The sequence below is a fragment of the Perissodus microlepis genome, chromosome 14 (assembly GCF_051167445.1).
Source record: "Perissodus microlepis isolate ML-2025 ecotype Zambia chromosome 14, ASM5116744v1, whole genome shotgun sequence".
Lineage (NCBI taxonomy): Eukaryota > Metazoa > Chordata > Actinopteri > Cichliformes > Cichlidae > Perissodus > Perissodus microlepis.
Genome location: NC_140474.1, coordinates 23,413,857 through 23,434,069, shown reverse-complemented (window position 1 = coordinate 23,434,069; position 20,213 = coordinate 23,413,857). Strand labels below are relative to the sequence as shown.

Below are 20,213 nucleotides of genomic sequence, written 5' to 3'. Positions count from 1 at the left end.
CCTGCTAAATAATGCTGATGTCCTTTTAAAATGACTAAATCACAGCTTTGGGCAGCTTTGTGGATGGCTGCATTGATTTCAGAGTTGCTGGTCTTTAACTTCGACAGCTTGCTTATCTTGTCTCTGTATCATAATGGAATTAAAGCATTAGAAGCAGAAGCGCAAGCTACAAGAGCAGAAATTATCCCAACTTTTTTTTTCTTTCCCGATATCCACTATTAATAAAGTCTCATATCATTCTAAGGACTGCTTATTCTCTCATTCTTGCATTTCACTGTAGTTGCCTCAAACCATCTTCCTGACACACATTCCTGACCCCACTGATGAATAAAGGATTGCTTTGGGATCTGTCCTCTGTCATTCAATTCTCCTCACTCTACTCACCATCTCCCTGAATCTGTTGAATTTGAATTTCCGTCTGTACCAGTCACTTATCTATTTTTCAACCCCCACAACCTCACTCTTTATGACTTCCTCCAGACTCTGTAAAGGATGATAAATAAAACAATAAACCGAGTATTTATGTAATCTCCTGCAATATGATGTTCTCGCAGTGCCGTGGCTGTGAGGCAGGACTGCAGCAACACGACAGCCACATGCATGCAAAGCTTGGCTGTACAGATTTGATTTATGGAACACCATCAGCCCTCATATCCACTACTATTATTGTACTCAACTGCATTTTTTTCCCTACACTTGCTGCATGGATTGATTGCACAATTTATTTACTTTGTGACAGATTTTAAATAGGAAGCATCAAACCATTGAGTAACCTTGATGTTTCATCCAAGTGCGTCTACAAGGCTGCTGCTCTGAAGAAAGCAAAGTGTGGAAATGTACATTTCTGTTCTTTTCAATTGTCCATGCAAGGGTCACAGTTAGCTGCTTTCATTTTGCATTAATCTAACATCAGTGTAAGTTGTTTAAACTGTGCGAGATACATGCTCACACCTAAATTGCATGACTCATGAAGACATGTTCATTGAATTAGAGAATACAGGGAAGTAAAGATATCTAGCCTTTTGAGGGATTTTAGCTAAAGTAATACAATAACTGTGCTGGTAGGGATTCAGTATCTTTATCAAGAACCTTTCAGCAGTGTGAATGCACATTTGCTTTTGTGGGGATTGAATGTATGACTGTATAATTCAGTCTCTCAAATAACTAGGTCACCCCTTTGCCCGTCTTACAATGTGACGTTCTTGTAATTAGTCCCTGTGCTAGACTGTGTGCATATATGGAATATGAGCAGTGCCATCAGTCCATTGTCTATTGTTAGCTATTTCATCAACTTTATCTACTAGTTAATGTATGAACCTTTGCGTTTTGTTGCCAGAGGCCCAGAGCAGAGAATCTAAAATTAATATTTCATAGTGCTCCAAACCTGTCAGACAAATTTATGTGGACGTTCCGTCAATAAATGGTTGAAAGATTGATGGAATATGATGTCCCCGGGTGGAGCATGAAGCAGCTGGCAGGAGTGTTGATACTGTTTTACTGTTAGTTATTTCTTCTAATCTATGGGGCAGCCAGCTAATGCAGTGTTGCATGCGTCAGTGCGGTGAAAGCAAAAGAGCGTAATGTCCCATTTTGCTGTGTGTCAGTGTGTGTATCACCACAGCTAACATGCACATAACTGTGTTTAATCAGCACAAGTATTTATCTAAACCTATCATACAGCATCAAAATTATATGTGGAAGAGAACTGACTGCAAATTAGTTGAGAAGTGCAGTGATTCTCTTTCAGCTACTAGTTAGATTATGAAGATTTTGCTGTATCAATTCAATATGTTTCAGATTGGGTTCCATTACAGGACTGATCATTTAATATTGTAAAGAGATTATCAGTATTATTAGTTATTTACATTCCATGGTTTCACCTGTCAGCCACAGCTGAATGCAACCAATTCCTAACTAAACTGTGTGTAGCCTAATTTGGAATATAACAGAATTTCACACCCAAATTTTGAAAAGGATTTCAGCCGAGCTCCAGCTGGTTTTTACTCAATTCTGTAATTAAGATGTACAAAGACCATGTTTTTAAAGATTAATGAGCAGAAATTACCACGAGCTCTCTGTGCCTCTGTGACATTTGTCTTCTACCTGCAGGTCCTGGGGCATGTGCCCAGAGGGTTGCCTGGAGGCCCACAACCATCCATGGAATCCAGAATGGACACTCAAAATGGACAATTACAGAAAAGGCAAAGATCTAAAAGCTGACCAGGAAAATGTGTTTTTAATTAGTGTTTTTTAAAAGGAGAAGACTAAAGCAAATGTAAATTAGTTTTGCACTTGGAGAACACACTTACTAAAATCAGCTGACTATACTTACAAATGAAATATGGTATTTTCTGGCCATTTTTAATCACAAAAATCCCACTCAGGCTCGTTTCCTTTCTGTCACAAGTTACAGAGACAGAAAAGTTTCATGCATATTTACACATAAGCAGCCACACAATACCTGCCCGTCATTTTGTTTTTCTCAGTTCGTAGTTTCATAGCTAAAATTCTCTGTCATCGTTATCGATTAGCTGAATGCCAGTGCAAATGCTGCATGTTTTTGCACAGAGAAAACCCACAAGCCAAGGACAGAAGGACTGCATAATATTAGTTGTGACAATGACAGATCCAAACCCCTGGAACGGCCTTCAATAGATTTGACATGGTCCCTTCTTGCCAGATCTGTCAAACTCCTCTTGAACTTTTCTTTCTATTATTTTGTGGTGAGGAACACAGTACCGCCTAGAGCAGCTCCTGCATGGGTTTGAAGTAATGTGCTTTACCCTGACAGTGACGATAAAGGGCCTGGGCTTGGTGGGGGTTGGGGGGTGGATAAACAACGCGCAGGTCTCCAGAGAGCTTTCTGTGAATATGAAGGTTAGCGCCACAGTTTTATGCCAATGTAAGGCTGGCATTTGCTTCAAGTGGTCCACAAAGCCACAGCAAGCAATTAATGAACACCCTGAGCATTGCACTGAAAAAGAATTGACCTTCCTTTGCTCTCTGTAACCACTCGCAAAGCTTATCCATGAAATGACAAGGCTAAATTAAATTTTATTTCATTTGCATCATTGGCTTCATGGAGGGTGGCAATTTTAGCCCAAGCCTTGGCTAGTTAAACAGCCTCTTAACTGTGTGACAGCCATGCGTGGTTTATACAGTCTACTTTCTGCAGTTTTTTAAACCCATAGTAAATATACAAGAATGATGCCAGCATCGTTACGGCGGAGTTATGGGATCTCGAGTGCCGTTTGATAGAGCAGAAGTCCTGTTTCAGAACAGCTGTGTTATCTTGTCTAAGTGGAGGAATTTCCTTATGAATTCAAATCAGTATAATTTCTTAAATATACGGACATTACAGATGGTGGTCTGACTGACTGCTGGGTTCTTTATCCAGTGAGTGTAATTCCCTCAGCAAAATTACATCAGTGACAAGAGCCAGATTGTTAGCCTAAAACTCAAGTGCGAATTAGAGAAAGGGTTTTAATCTGGCAGTTTTGCATGTAAAACAAATATTTGCATCACAAGGAGTTGGCATAGCATCCTCTGATCAGCTGATTACCATAATGATGAGACTCTTCAAAGGGAAAACTTTCTTCTTCGGGGGGTTGAACTCAGAGTTACAGGTTATAAGCTGCAATATTGACTGTCTCTGAGGGCATGTTCTGCTCAGCAGCAGGAATATGGAACACTCCACTGTTGATTATAATGAAGTTGGGGGGGGGGGGAAGCCAAAAGCTTACTTTGGGAAGAGGGGAAAAAAAGAAGCAGTCTCTTTCTGACAGAGCTCATTATCCTCTCTGAAGGTGTTCGAAGCTTTAAAAAGCAGCAGCCGAGAGAGGAGAAGAAGGGGAGGAGTTGGCGATGGGATATATAGAAAGGTTGGATATTTGTGAAGAACTTAACAGTAGTGATCCATTTCTTAATTATTCCACCAGGACCATATTTTCCTCAGTTCCCTAGCTAATAAACGCCCTACATATGGCACCTTTAGCAAAGAGAATTATTCTGCTCCCCAACAGACAGGCTTCAGGGTGACCCTCGCTATCTGAAATGTGCTGACACTTCACTTCCTGGAACAGTTAAAGGAAATAGTGGTAATGATGGGATTGGGGTTGAATGATTAGTGGATCCAAATGAAATGTCCCGCTTTTTTCCCCTTTAATAAAACAGAGGGTTGTCTCTGCACTTAATAATATACTGTAAGTTAATATTAGTCATCATAATGCGGGAAACTGAAGAATAAGAGGGGCTTTTTGAATGAAGCAGTGGAAATGGAAAAAGAATTTTGGATGCCCTTCCACAGCACTTTGTGTGTGTGTGTGTGTGTGTGTGTGTGTGTGTGTGTGTGTGTGTGTGTGTGTGTGTGTGGGTTGCTAGACATTTCCTTTTTTCTGATACTGTTTCTCAGCACTGCAGCACTGTAGCAAAGGGATGGATCTCCCTTAATGTGCGCCTATTTGAGAGAGAGAGAGAGAGAGAGAGGGAGACCATGAGTAGGGAATCACAGAAATGAAAATGATGTCGCAGCATGTCAGGGCGGCAGCAACATGCAGCTCTGATATTGTGATAACAAGCATGTTGCAGAGACAGAGAAAGCTGTGAAGTAACAAAGCGGCTTGGACACCCCATCCAAAGCTTTTTGAATCCATTTGTTTTAGAAGGCTGCTGAAACGGGGTGGCATGCTGCCAGTTTTCAGATCTTCTCTGCGTGTGTGTAACAGAGAGACTCAGATGCATGTCTCAAGGTAAGGACAGGATACCCGAAGACTTGCACCTAATACTTGAAACAATCCTGCAGAAATGAATAGACTGACTAATGCTTAACTTGTTTGGCTGACTATACGCACTGCAGCTTTTCTGCCGCTCTAATGTGCTGTAATCCATCAATCTTTGAGTCACCTCCATGCAGGATCATACACACATAGCACATTTGCATTCTACGTGGACTCCACAAAGTACAGCACCACTACTGTTGTTCTGCACTCCTGAATAATAAATGGCATCTAGCACAAAACTGGTTCTCCTTGCTCTGTGGATTTAAGTGTAATTGATCCATACATTGTTACTGGCAGTACAGGAGTCACACAAACACCATCTCTGTCCATTGATTCTGCTAAATCTCGGATCAGGAGGTGTAAAATAAGATTACATATAGGTGGGAGCTACTGCTGGATAAGCTCTGAGTGGCACTTTAAAAGGTAGAGGCCATTAAGCTGTGTGTGTGTGTGTGTGTGTGTGTGTGTGTGTGTGTGTGTGTGTGTGTGTGTGTGTGTGTGTGTGTGCTGAATCCATTGACTGGGAAGCCGCTCTGTGACATCACGCTGCCGAAGAGGGATGGCTCAGCTAAACTTTCATCCCACAAATATTCATGCATATTTAATTATCCAGAATCACTTTATTCCACATGAATTATGAATATTAATGAACAGGGGGAAGGGCAGCGAAAGGGTGTGCTGTGTATATGCTGTGCCTAAAGGAAAGATTGGTGTTACACAAGGATGTGCGCAGCCACCAGTCAATCGCTTCACAGTCACAACAAACGCTCCAGGGCAGAGGTCAGATGCAGAATTAGCCTTGTGTGGCTAAATGGCCTTAAGATTTCACCCATATATGACCAGACCATGGGTGGCTGCTGATGGCCTATTTCTGGGATCCTGCTGTGACTTTCCCCCCTTGGCAACTGCACATTTGGATTTTGCCTTGCCCTTGAGCATTGTTCCCATTTTGTCATGTTTTTCTTCTTCCCCTATTAATTAAACCAATGCAGCCAAGTCTAACATAAAGGCATAAACCTAGTCATATAAAAAGAAATGAATGCATTAACCTTAATGTTGGTAAAGGTATGAGGTGATGGATTTAAGTTAAATATCATGTTTTCAAATTGGGACCTTGCTTTCCTGATTTTAAATTTTAGTTTTGCTCACCATCGTGCCATATGTACAGACTGGCAAACACGATAGTGAACCTTTCTTATACTTAAATCAACAATAGAAAAAGTCTTCTGGTATCCACATAATGCAACGTTCCTGAAAATGTAGAAAAATGCTTAGGTGATGGAAATATCAGCCCATTTAGAAACCCTTAAAGTTAAAAGAAACCTGAAAGTGGGCTGCAGGCTAAAGGAGAAACATAAAAGAGAGTATTCCTATGACAATAGATTTAAAGTCCTCCACTTAAAAAAGAAAAAGAAACTCTCTTGGCATTGTTTTTCCCCTTCCTTTTTTTCCTTCCTTTCTATGAAGCACAGGAACCCTCTCACATGCCTGCAGATAAAAAGCAGCTCTGTCAACCCACTATCACTGGATCAATGCTGCCATCTACTGCTACACTTTCACACTTGTCAGGATACAGCTCATTAAAGTATTTAGTGCTGTCTAATTACTGAAATGGTTGTTTTCAGGCAATGTTAATTATTTAAATCATATCTAATTCGGTTTAGAAAGCATGCATTTTTTTCCACTGGGTTTCTAATGAGCTTTTTTACAGATTTAGCGGGTGTGCCTGTTTCATCTTGCTCTTCATTTATCCATTTCCCTCATCACTGCACACTTTGTCCTGTGTTTTATTCTTGCAGTGGTTTCTTGAATTCCTTCCAATAGCTCTGAAAGTGTTGGGTAGGGGTGGGATAGCATCAGGGAGATGTATGGGGTAATGGCAATGTTGGATCCAAAAATAGATTCAAGGGCTTTAGTCATCAAATAGCATACTGCACAGGTGTAGTTTTATGGTCTAGGCTCTTTTTTATTGCTTCCATTGCAACCTTGCAGTACTATAAATCATAAGCATTTTGTTGGAGTGTACCGAACACATCAAGCATTTACAGCTATGCAACACAGCACTGATCCCCCGAGACCCGATGACAGCCAAGATTTGGTGTTAAATTGCAGTGTTTATTGCCAAATGAGTAACAGAAGTGATGGAAACACCACCTTACATACCATGTCTCACAGATACATGAATGGAGGTATGGATTTTTATTTTTTTTTTATTGTGCAGTCCACAAATTTCCTGTATACAAAATCAAAAGGTGGGTGGGTGGCTGCTTTTCCAATTGCGAATGATAAACCATCCCTGCTTCTGCCACTCAAGCTTAATCATACCAGAAATTGTGAAAAGCTTCCCGGGGCATGAAGGAGAAAGTCATTATATTTTAAACTGGTCTAATTAATATGGAGGACTGGCATTGACTGTACAATTATATGATTAAGATGAGAGTAAAGCCTGTCATGCTGCTTGCCTGACCTCCACTATAACAAGATCACCACCATCAGATGCACTTATTTCGAGAGCATGTACCACTGGCCTACAGGTTTTTAAAAAAAAAAAAAAAAAAAAATAGTTAGAAAGACTTAAAACGATTTGGTAAACAGAACAGGTGAAAATGATGTCTGCAAATATGATAGTCATTTGTGGGAGCTAATCATTTCAGTCTGCAGGCCAGCTGTATTCTTAGTATTCAGTATTCTGTCTATTTCACTGAAGAAAATTGAATATGTCACAGTATGTGAATAACTCAATAATAAACGTCAGTGTTGTTCCTACTGTGACAAAGGCCTATTAATAGCAATTAATTAAATATTTAGCTAATTAAGTAACTAATTTTAATGTCACACTTTCAAGGTCATTTTTCATGCTGGTTCTCTATTAACAGTGTCAACACTGTCAGTGATAGCTGTGTTTCTCCTACCGTGATAAGTCCCAAAGTCGGCTCAGGAAAAAAGGGCTGAACAGCACAGCACCATATCTGTTTTTTAATAAAGGTTTTTCAATTTTATGAGGTCCTGTAACTACAGATTAGAATTTAAACAGCTTAGATTTTTTTTTATCTCAAGATAAATATAAAGTAAATACTAATAATAATAATATTAATAATAACTGGTTTAAAACTGACAACATATTCTGTCTCACAGAAGCATGAATAAAATTAGATAATAGTCATCTACTATTAATGTTGCGTGGTCAAGTATAGCTATTAAGTAACCACTATGTGAGCAGTAAAATTCACGAGTTTTGATGATTATGTTTCTGCATTTTTATTAACATAATGTATCGGATTTAGCTTGTGATACCAATGTGAACCCTAGCCTCCTATTACAGTTCTAAGATAAGTAAAAGAATAATTGTAACTGAACATGCAAAGATAAAAACAAACATTTTCAAATAAATTTAGGCTTCTGCGACATGTAGCGTTTCTTGTCCTCTTTAAATCCCCAACCAACCTAGTGACGTGATCAGTGACGTGCGACAATATTGCATTACTACAAATTTGGCTGTCAAACAAAATCGATGATAATTTAACGTGCAGCGATTTCCAAGCCAGTTATTCGAAAGATCAATTATATCACTCTTAATTTTGTATAAAATCTGTCATTAATTCAGCAGCTCTCCTGGTGTGTGTTTTGTTGAGAACTGCCATATAATACATTACATTTAAAATTTTATTATGTATATTAATTTAGAATATAGCATGTTTTTAAATATACGTTGTGAAGGCCCGAAATTAAAAGTATGTGGATGTCGTGAAAGAGCCGTTGAAAGGATAACGCGTTTTACTTTACGGCAAGATTGGCCTTCCGCTTTTTGTGTGTCGCAGTGGAATTTGGCTGGACTTTAGCGTTTGTGTTGCTAACAGGGGTTTGGGATTTGCTTAAATACAATGGGAATAGAGGAGGAAACGGACCGCACCGTCTTCATAAGAAACCTAGATACTAAAGTGACGGAGGAGCTTTTGTTCGAGTTGTTTTTACAGGTGCTGCTTTCGCCACTTATGCACAAAACTAGAAACTGTTGGTAGCATAATAGCTAGCTAGTGGCACAGAAACCGCTTACAAATAAAGTGACCGGAATGTACTAACACGTGGAGCTGTAAGCTGTATTGTGCGGTAACAAATGTGTCTCGTTTACATGTCTTTTGGTGTTTTACACATGCGTTGTGTGTAGTGGTTTTTCACCCCCGAATCACAGTAGCTAGCTAGTTAGCTGTCGTTAGCTTTAGCTGTTGATCACAGGCTTTTGTTTACGAAATCAGTTGATCCTTTCTGCAGGCAGGGCCTCTTGTCAAAACCAAAATTCCAAAGGACTCGGATGGGAGACAGAAGACGTTTGGTTTTGCCGTATACAAACATGACGTGTCCGTGCCCTACGCCGTGAAACTACTAAACGGAACCATGCTGAATGGGAGAAATATCCATGTGCAGTTCAGATCAGGTGAGCTGGCATTTTTGTTGCTTTGAATTATGACGTAAATATTTTAACGTGTTTTGTGCATATTTATGTGGTTTCAACACTGAACGTTTCAGTTAATGTTTGACTATCCATAAATAAGTAACTAAAAAGCTATCACAGACAAAGCTGCGACCATCATATTTCACGTAAAGAAGTAGGCGTCAGTACTTGAGTAAACTACTGTTAGTGTTACTGAAAAGCAATGACCCATGTACAGTAACCACCACACCCTACACCCGATAGGGATTCTTTGGTTTCGGTGTTGTGCACAGTTGTCGGTGTGCATAGTAGGTTAAAAGGAGTAGAAGTGAGACAAAACCTTGAGCGACTTAGTAGTTGAATTAAATCACTCAAGTCTACAGAAAACCAGAGGGTTTCAGTCTTAGAATGGAATGTGCATTGACTTTTTAACATATAAAGATATGTCTTTTCAGACAAGATACTAGGATGAGGCAGTATAGTTAAAAGTTGTATCACTTTTTTTTTACTGCATTGTCTGACTTATATAATTCTACCTCACTCCGAAATGCAGCCTGCCTTGTTTGCAAAGTTTTCCTCCAGAAAGTTATTTTTAGTATATATTTATATTTAACCATGTAAATCAGCACTTGGGTATGCAACTATTTTACTAGATAGTGTAGCTGTAGCATTTTGGGTAGTTAACTCCTCTAAACATAGTTGGCAATAAACATGGTAGCCAACATCACTTGTGATTGTTTCATTACAATTAATTGAAGGAATACAAATGCACAAGACTAAACTCGGGTAAACTATTTTACTATTTCTTTGTTTTTTAAAATTTTAAGTTAAAAAAATGAGTAAAGGTAGAGTTAGTTCCTGTCTAAAACTGCTCACACACTGTGCTTTCCACATGTGGTATTTTGCATGTAAAGCACCACAATTTCAAGTGGTGTTTACTTTGATTGTGCTCATAAGAAGCCATACATTTTTATGCAGATGTCTGCAAAACTAGGCAACAAGAACCAATATTATTTAGATGCATAACTGCCTCTAAAGCCCAGAGCAAAGACAAACCTGTCCCTTTAAAATATCACTTCACATGGAAAAATGTATTTCCTCTTGGCACATCAGATGTTTATTGGCAGTGTTAGTGAAGAAGAAAAAAAACCCATAACCCAACCCAATTTTCCAAGACCTTTGTGACTTAACCAAATGCCCGACGGCCAAGGACCAGTAAAAAAACATGTTAGCTGTCAAGCCAGTAGCCCGTTTGGGCCTGTTCAAATATAACTTCAATTTCACATGTAAAGCAAACAGGCTTTGGATTACTTAATATATTATCATGCTTTTTACAACTACATGAATGTACTATTGCTGTGTGATTTATTACTATTACTGAAGGTTGCTCGCCATACCAATACCAACTAGATTTAAATCTTAATAGAAAATGAATAACAGTAGGGTGGACATTAGGTAAGGCTGCACTTTTAGTAGCAATCTCATGTAGAAAACTATTCCGCGCGTATATAAAACAGGTCCGCGGCTCCGAACCGTAGTAAAGGGACCTCTGGCTAATACGTCGGGTTGTGTGTCGGGCTCGTAGCCGAAAACTAGCTTTACTTTGTCTGCGTCAACTTTTGCTAGCGAGAGACAGAGAGAGGCGTTGAAAGGCTGCTCCAACTGAACTTATTGTTTTGGAGGAAAACGTGAACACAGTGTACAGTTGAGTCTTAATAGCTTACTTACAACTGGGCTTGTCAGGCACTCTTTTTGGCTTCAGTGGTTATTATTATATTTACATGCTTCGTCTGTGAAGGTTCTCAGTCATCCAGGTCATCGTAGTCAAAGGAGCTTGCAAAGAAAAGCATCTGGACTTCTTTAAGTTACTTGAAAAATGGATTTTTCAGAGATGGAAAAATCCATTTTTGAGATGGAGCATTTACATCTCACGTTTCTGCTCGGTGACAACTCCTACTTTTCGACTCTCCTTTTTCTCCCTCCCTCGCTCACAGACACATAACGGGTACGGCAGTCCATTCTCCCTGCAGCACGGACTACACTGCCCATGAGGCTACATTCTTTAGGTCTATGCCTGTATATTAAATTATTTTTTGAATAATAATTTTTTAAAATACTTACGTCATTGTGCGGGCAGCAAGTAGAGGTGACATGGGCCGCGGGATTGAGACACAGACATTAGAGCCTCTTAATGCATGTTTTGTTTGGGTTTCCGCCGGTGTGGAATTAGCAAAACTAGAGAGGGCATAGCCTAACATATAAAACAGGAAAAGACCGCTGTGTAATCCATTTATTTCAACTAAGGCTGCCACGATTAGTCAACTAGTCACGATTACGTCGACTATCAAAATTGTCGACGACTGATTTAATAGTCGACGCGTTGTTTGAAGCTTTGTAAGATCCCAAAAGACGCAGGAATAAGTAGTAGGATTTAAGAGTGTAATAACAGACTGAAACAGAAGATGGCAGCACTGCATGTACAAGGATGCCAGCTGCCGTTAAACCCCGAAGAAGAAGAAGTAGCTCTGTCCCAGAATTCATAGCGCAGCACAGCTCAGTTTCCAACAATGGCGGCAGCTAGTTAGTTTTAATATTACTCTTATTATTCTTTCTGGGTCACAAAATAAACGTTTAACATATTTTCAGGCGAGAATGTAGCTGTGTAAACCTCAAATATCTGCTCAGTTTATCAAGACACCACATATTTTCAAAAGCGCTCCGACGTTTTCAGAGACGTCTGTTACCCACTAGCTCGATAGCTAGCCGGGGGCAAGGCTCACTAGAGCCCGTGAGAACACCGGACTCCCGGCAAATCGTTTTCAAACCCACCGCTGTCTTTCGCTACTCAGGTTAAACATATATAAGTCACTTAGATAACTTAAAAATGTTATTGTTTGGCTTTTTGTGGTATTTTATTTGTTCCTGAGTAAATCGGTTTGGCTGAGATTAAAGTTATAGTTTTTACACAGCTGAATAAACGTCAAGCAGACAACTGATTATCAGAAGTGTGAGATGCTCGAGAATATACTCCGGTGTCCCGTTATATTTTAGATAGCAAGGAGCAGACGGCTGAGTTTATTAAACTCCATCGAAACAATCTGCAAATTTCATTAAAATTTAATAAACTATCATCTTGTCTTTATTTTTAGTTAGCACATACCTTAAACACTTAAAGCTTAAGCTAATGATAGTTACACAAGAGCAGATGCATCCTGGTGCAATAAGCTGTATGTTTTACGTCCAATGGATGCGTGATCTGATTAGTCGCTGTTGCCTACTGGTGGTGGTCAGAGGGCCCGGTGGTGTCAGTGTCCGGCAGCCACGCCTCTGTCAGTGCGCCCCAGGGTGGCTGTGGCTACAATGTAGCTTGCCATCACCAGTGTGTGATTGTGTGTGTGAATGGGTGGATGACTGGATGTGTAAAGCGCTTTGGGGTCCTTAGGGACTAGTAAAGCACTATACAAATACAGGCCATTTACCTTATTTTGTATTTGAAATACATAATGCCTGTACATGTATTCCGTTACTCCCCAACACTGATGATAACAAACACTCGTTAAAGGGCTGATGACAAAAAAGAAAATGTTAGTGGCATTTACACCACAAAGATTTATTTTAAAGCTTTGGTTAAGTATTTTGGAGAGTTAGGTGTTTTCACATAATTTAATTGTAAATCTAGTAATACAATATGCTATATCATTAAAAGCTACGGGGTAGTGTGTGTATAAAGTATAGTTAGTTTTTTATGCTTGTCAGTGTTTAGGGTCATTTAAAATGATTTTTATATAATTGCATGAATTAGTGTCAACTAGTGTCTGGTGCTTTGCTCATGTATGAAAACACAGACATATATTAACTTTATATTTTTATTATGATAAATATTATTAATTCTATGTGAATTATATCCTATATATTTATTGCTCTTCTGCTTTGTGAGTCATTGTATAAGACAAAGTAGTCAATTGCAGACACTATAGGTGTCACATTTTGATCAACAGTTATTTACATATATGCGTAATAACACGTTCCAGTGACCTCAAAAAATTCACTGCACTTAAAATTGATTTACAAACAAAAACATGCACGTAACATAGCCATAATTTAGCCATTCATTTTGAGTCAGCTATTATATGTAATATATATGATTTGTAAGGATTTAAGTATTTTAAAAATAATTCCCAACAGCTATATAGATGTTTATAGTCTTGGTATCCTTGGTAGTTTTTCTTATCATTTTCATCTAGATTAATTAACACTTGTAGGAGGAGCTAGGGGAAAGAGTTTAATTCAATTCATTTTAAGTTAAATTTTTTTTATATAGCAACAAAACAACAATAGTAACCTAATGGCATACATGCATTTGCTATATTACTAATATATTAAGATTACTGCAATGATATTTGTTTTTCTTAAAGAGTGTGTGTTTGTCATTTCATTTGGTATGGATCAAGTATATGTATGCTTTCTTCTTTTTAATATAAATTTTGTTTTGCTCGTTCATAGGCAGCAGTCATTGCAGCAATCCAGGGAACTCACAGAATTCAAGTCCTGCAAGTACCCTAAATCCCCATGGCCAGAGGTAAGAGAGTGTCTCACAGCATCAAAAGGTATCATCTTATTGTACCAATTAAGATGCTCACATACTGTCAATAAGAGGAAAGACTAACAAGGTTTACTGTCAAGTATTAAAATATTCATAAAAAAATAAAGTCCATTGAGACTGTGGTAACATGTCACCAAACCCCCCCCAAAACAAATCAGTACTTTGGAGTCACACTTAACTACAGTTGTGATGTAGTAGAATTAAGTCAGGTGCTTCAAGTCACCATTACTATAGCACCTGAGCTTTGAATTATAAAGTTAATGAATAAATGAATAAAAATTGTGTAGGCTGTTCAAAACAGACTGACTGTTGGACCAAAGAATTCAAAAACATTATTCAATCATAAGTGTATATAAGATTTACGACCCTTTTGCTTTTTGTATGGCTGTAAAATGGAATGAATAATAGTCATTAAAATGTCTTCCTATGCTGATTAGCAAGTTAAAGCTAGTTTGGTGAAAGCAGCATCTTTCAGTTATAAAGTGAAGTGAAAATGGAGTTAAGCTCATGTTTGTGATGCCTAGTTCTTTTGGATATCACAGTCACCAGATAATTTCTAATCTGTCACAAATATATCCTTCCACAGTAGTAGAGGTGAAAATTTCCTCAAGATAATAGTCATATTTAATCTCTAAATGTATGCCACGTGGTCCATGTGACACGAATATAGTCATCAGCACAGGTCTGTCAAAGTGCAGATGTAAACACATGTAAACCATGAACTGGTCATTGTTGCCTTATTCCATTACATCACTTCAGGAAAACACATTTGTGAGTAGATAATGGAAATGAGAAAATGACCCTAATATTCTGAGAATTGTCCCAGCCAGTCACATACCTTTATAATTTTTATTACACTTGGAGAAGACGAAAACAGGAGTGCACACGACTAAGTTTGTAGACATTTACATGTTGCTGTTGGTGCCAGAAACAAGTATGTTCTTATTTAATCAACGTACTGTGTCATTTGCTTTGATTCCCATTAGACATCAGCCTCTCTCTCTCCCCATCTGTCTCTCTATGAGATGTTGTTAATAAGCAAAGTGCAAAGTACACAGATGACAGCTGCGCAAACTGGTGTGCGTCTGGATTATGTAGAAAATGAGTGAAAATGTTTGTATGCAGGCTGCATCTGAGTAAGCAGGCATAGCCACTAAACTGGAGTGATGTTTAATGATATTCTGCACAGGTGTGTCAATGCTAGCATGCAATGGGAGGGGCTGGTGCTGGCACTGCCAACATTACCCACACTTGGCAAATTAATCCGATATTGTGGGTGTGTATTGTGGCACAAAGTGTCACACACTTCAGCAGCATTTGAAGTATGATGTAATCATTAAAGAAGGAAGCTAGCTGTTTCAAATGGCTGTTGCATACTTTTGCACTACTTTTAAAACCAGTTTTTAACCTCATGCATCAGATTTTGGTCAATTTGAAATGTTTTGTTAATTTCAATTTTCAATTTAAATATTTTGTTAATTTAAAATTAGTCAACTAGTGAAATTTTCTTTCCGCAATCTTTTTCTAAAAGAAAAGTAAATTATAAATTGCGAAATGTTTTGTAGTGGTTTTTGTTATTTTGTTGTTAGAGGTAGATTCATTTTTATATTAGTGTGTCAGTGAAGTACTCCCAATAGAATTTTTGGCTCATCCTGCAAAACTAGTTATAATAAATTATAATAATATAATATAATGATGTTAAAAAATAACTTATGTGGTCATGGGTGCTGTCCTATAGCCTTGCAGTAACTAGCAGCTTTGGTAGAACCTTCTAGTAGTTCTAAGTTTACGTAGTCACTGAAGTTCTCCTCAGTCACTGATCCCTTCAACTACAATAGTTACTGTAAGTTGTTGGGGCAGCTGTGGATTAGGAGATAGAGCGGGTCATCTGGAAATCCAAAGGTCGATGCGACGGTTCAATCACCAGCTACTCAAGTCTTCATGTTGAAGTGTCCTTGGGCAAAACACTAAGCACTGAGCTTCCCCCAATGCATCCAGAGTGTGTGTTGCTTAGTTAGGACCAAAGCACTCATGAATTTGTGTGTGAATAGGTGAATGAGGCTTGTAGTAGGCTTTAAGTGCTCAAAGTAGAAAAGCAAAATAGAAAAAGTTCTAATAAAAACTTAATGTTGATCTTATTTGAAGACCCTTATAAATTGTTATTTCCACACTCTTACAGAACCCCAGCCCAATTCAGCTCTCCACCGTATACTCCTCCACACCAAATGCAGAGATCCTTTTCTTCTCCCGATAATCTGCAGAAGCATGCCATGGTAAGTTTCTATTTCAAAAAACAATACTGTATTGTCACACCGGTACATTGCCATAATGGACAGAATTCATATGCGTTATTCAAGGATTGCACTTGGCTTCTTTTATGTTCAACTAGCTCTGTTATTGTGTAAAAAATAAGTCGATATGTAAGCCGTGTGTAAAACAGGACTTTTTATTTGCCCTCCATTTGTAGATGAACAACATGATGTGGCAGACTCACATGAAACAAATGGACCAGTTAAACGGCTCCTTAAAACCTCCACAGCGGCAGACGTTTGGAGGTGGAAAGTCCACCAGTGGTGACTCACGGCATCATGACAATACTCCCTATCGGCATCACGCATCCCAGAATAACAGCACTGGCAGAAGCCAGCGCTACGCGGAGGAGCCGGGCTCTGGCCGTCATCAGCAACACGGCCACGGCCGAGAGAGCCACCACCCCCATCATCAACACCAAAGCAACAGGAGTGGCAACCGTCACTATGACAACAGAGGCGGCAATAGACCATATGATGATAGGGGTAGCAACCGTGGCTACCAAGACAGTAGATGGCAACGATACTGAGATGTAAAAAAAAAAAAATTCTGTACAGACTTAAGTTCTTCAGATTTGAGGACACTTTTCTAAAGATGATGAACTATGTAGAAAAACATTATTGTGTATACTCAGGTTGTTTGTAATGATCCTATCAGTTTTAAGATTTAATAACTCATGCCTTAGACACATTTTTTTTAATTATTTTTATTTTACTTTTAAGGCATTTTTAAATTTGTACTCTTCTTTCGTGTGAGCTTTTCATCACAGACGTTGCAGATATTTTGTAGGGTGTCATTTTGTCATGAGAGCAAGGACAAAAGCTATAATTAGTAGCGATTTTTAGAATACGAGGGGGGAAAGTATTAAAAAAAGAAATTGGGCAGTTTTTTATGTTATGCAAATAATATTTAAATGGTGCTGCCATAGTTAAAAACAAAAATCTTCAGGTACTTTGCAAAAAAAGAACAATAACTTTCAGATTCCACCAGCACCACTTACTACAACAGGGCACTGACTTTTTCTGATTGTAACATCGTCTAACCTTGCTCTTTTCCAGAATTTTTTTTTACTCTTATGTGTAAGACTGTTTTAAAATGAACATTTGCATTATTATTATAAAGCCCTTTTCATTTGACTGCTGCCTTGTCTTTCATCCGGCTACAACTCAAATACTTTAGGCTCTTGGCTCTACATCGTGAACCTATTTACAGCTCTTTGTGTATGTGGCTAAGTTAAGTAAGTAGGCTATTGTATGTTGATGCTACATGCTGTAATGCATGCACACAAGGCCTTATCTGCACCTATAAATGGAACTCGTGTAACTAATATGCTTGTGCAGTGGGTTATGAAGTAATCTACAGGTGGCGCCACACACATCCTTTTATTGAATCAATTAAGGTGGTAAATATAACTGAGCCATATGATCAGCTCCTATTTGACCTTTCAGTTCATGATGCTTTCAAGTCTATACATAGGTTTGACACTCATTCTGTACTCTTGACTACATTCAGTTATGTTTAGGTTTACTGCTTATTCGCTAGAGTCCCACGTAACCGGTTCTTGTTCTTGTCACCCTTCGCGAGTGGCACAGGTTTGGGCGACTTCGCAGAAACGAAAGGTAGTTTATTGTTCCAACTTAAAATTAGCAGGACTTTGATCCCTACCATCTGACGGTGCGATCAGGGTTTGTGTCCCGGTCTGTTTCTCGTGCAGTGGTCGTCAAATCACTTAATGTCTGTATGGAGGTCATAATTACCCTTCCGAAAGCGCCTATGCCACTAACAGCGGCTCCCGCGCAATATCGACAACTAGATCCCTTAGTAAATCTCCCAGAGTCCAAAAGTAGAGCTGTATTTGCACCCTCTGAACTAAGCTCTGACTTGCTTGTAATCTACCTATCGTCCGATTGCATCCTGATGCTCCCAAATCACTCTAATAGAGAGTATCCTCTGTTCGGTGTCAGTACTAGGAAGGCCTTTATTACGCTTCGGGCTGCGGCATAACTCTTCTAATTGGTTGATCTGCCTGGCGTCTTCAGCTCTGGAGCGGGCGGATTAGAGAGGCCGCTCGGTAGCCGCTGCTGTGTGGACTTATATAGAAGCGTGCCTCCTGAAATGATCCGCTTCCAAACACCAAGGGACTCTGCCTCCCCTGTAGCCGTGCCCCGCAATGCAAACCCCATCTGACAAGATGCCTGCAGCCGTGACTGCAGGAGCTTGGCACCACCTCAGGTTGCTGGGTTCACCGGGGACTAAATCTACCTCCACTCCCTTCATTGTATTGAATCTCATTTGACTTTAATATTACTATTGTTATTTTCAATTGCAAGTAAAGTTAAATACATTTAAATATTCAGAAATTATGTCACCAGAGAAGACTTTTCTTCTTTCTTTCGTGCATCAACGACTTAAAAAGTAAAACGTGTTCTGCGGACACCTCAGCAGTTGTTTCCATCTCCTCTTTGATCAAGCCATTAATCCTCTGAAAAAGAAAGCTGAGCTTCCCGTGCAGAGGTCCCACATTTCCCCCCTCCACACTTTGGACACGGCGGCTGTGGAGGTGCCAGTTGCCACCGGGTTCAGTTTATTTCCTGTTGTGATAATTGTTTCCCCCGGACACCGACTTTTCGAAGTTTTTCGGACAGTTTGAAACTCTATCTGTACTAGCCTTTCTCGCCAGAAGACTGTTGTTCATTTTATTGCAACTATAACGTACACAAAAAAAAAATTAAAACAAAAACCAAATCAAATTATGCAGCAAGCACTCTTAAACTTATTTCTTTTAAACAGTTATTCGTTAGTGGACTTAAAAACAAAAGAGTAGCCAAAAATTAGATTTTGTCTTTTCTTTTCTGTGTGATAACAATTCTTAAATGAAGATTACAGGGAAATAAAACACTCTGAGAAAATATACAGAGATTAGTTTGTGCGAGTTGGACGTGCCTGTAGCCTTCCACGCATTAATGCCAGAGCTGTCAGCTCGTGGCTGACACTCATCCTACCTTTATTCGAGCTTAATGACAGATACTTCTCTTAAAATAGATTTCACCGTTGAACCAAACGAATTCTGTGCCAAGCAGGAACAAGGATGGGGAATAAACATACAGGTGCTTTTATTCTGTGGAAGCCAATTTTATTGAAAAGTGACTGTTAATAAGACTTTTTGTGTATGATCCTGCCATGCATGCTGATTTGTGATGAATTACACCTGCCGCAGCTTGTTTGCGATATGAATAACGACTATAAGTTAACTGACATGGCCTGTAACCACAAAAGGTTTGGGGTCCGTTATAGCATAAATTCTTGTGTTTACCGTTTTAACGTAAAATATCTTTTACGTGCCATTATTATTATTATTATTATTATTATTATTATTATTATTATTATTATTATTATTACGGTTGTTGTTGCTGTTGTTTTGTTAAAAATGAAAATGATTTTGCGGTGTATATAAATAATTAAATAGTTTTAAAGAAATAACAAACCACATAACTGTATTATAAAACGTATAATGTAGAAAGAAAGAAAGAAAGAAAGAAAGAAAGAAAGTTATCCCGACATTCCCACATAAATGAGCTTTTGGTTCTCCGAGGTTATAGCCTGTGATAGAGTGAATAAAACAAACTATCGAATAGACTACAGCGCATGCTGTTTCTCGGACAGATCCTTACACACTAGTCTACAGCTAAAGACAATTACAAATGATTTCATATGAATCATGAAGCGCCACCAGTTTTGTGTAAATAAATAATCTTAGCCTGAAAACCGAGGTCTATTACTTGACCTGAAACACTGCTAATAATATTAAATGTATGAGTTTGATAGGTATATTAATATTATTTTAATAGTATAGCTCTAATGATGATATTAGTTTCTGTTCTGGAAACTGTGGTTTTACTCTTGCGCTCTAAGTTGTGGGCTAGTCCGCAAAATAAAGCTGAGAGAGAAACAAGTTTTTATGCGGGCATGAGGTATTGTATGTACAGTACGTGTGTGTTTGTGTGTGTGTGTGTGTGTGTGTGTGAGAGAGAGAGAGAGAGAGAGCAGAGTTGTGTTAAGGGATGGTTTATATAGCAGTGGGTGTGAGCACAGA

At 38.8% G+C, this 20,213-nt stretch overlaps 1 protein-coding gene across 1 annotated transcript; it reads left to right on the top strand.

The window, feature by feature from the left end:
• The first annotated feature begins 8,536 nt into the window (after window positions 1–8,536).
• On the top strand, window positions 8,537–17,256 carry rbm7 (RNA binding motif protein 7). The gene is made up of 5 exons (XM_084951343.1): window positions 8,537–8,752; window positions 9,048–9,210; window positions 13,711–13,786; window positions 15,990–16,083; window positions 16,278–17,256. The coding sequence occupies exons 1-5, from the start codon at window positions 8,660–8,662 to the stop codon at window positions 16,647–16,649; spliced, it is 798 nt and encodes a 265-aa protein (XP_084807469.1). The 5' UTR covers window positions 8,537–8,659; the 3' UTR covers window positions 16,650–17,256.
• Window positions 17,257–20,213: the final 2,957 nt, after the last annotated feature.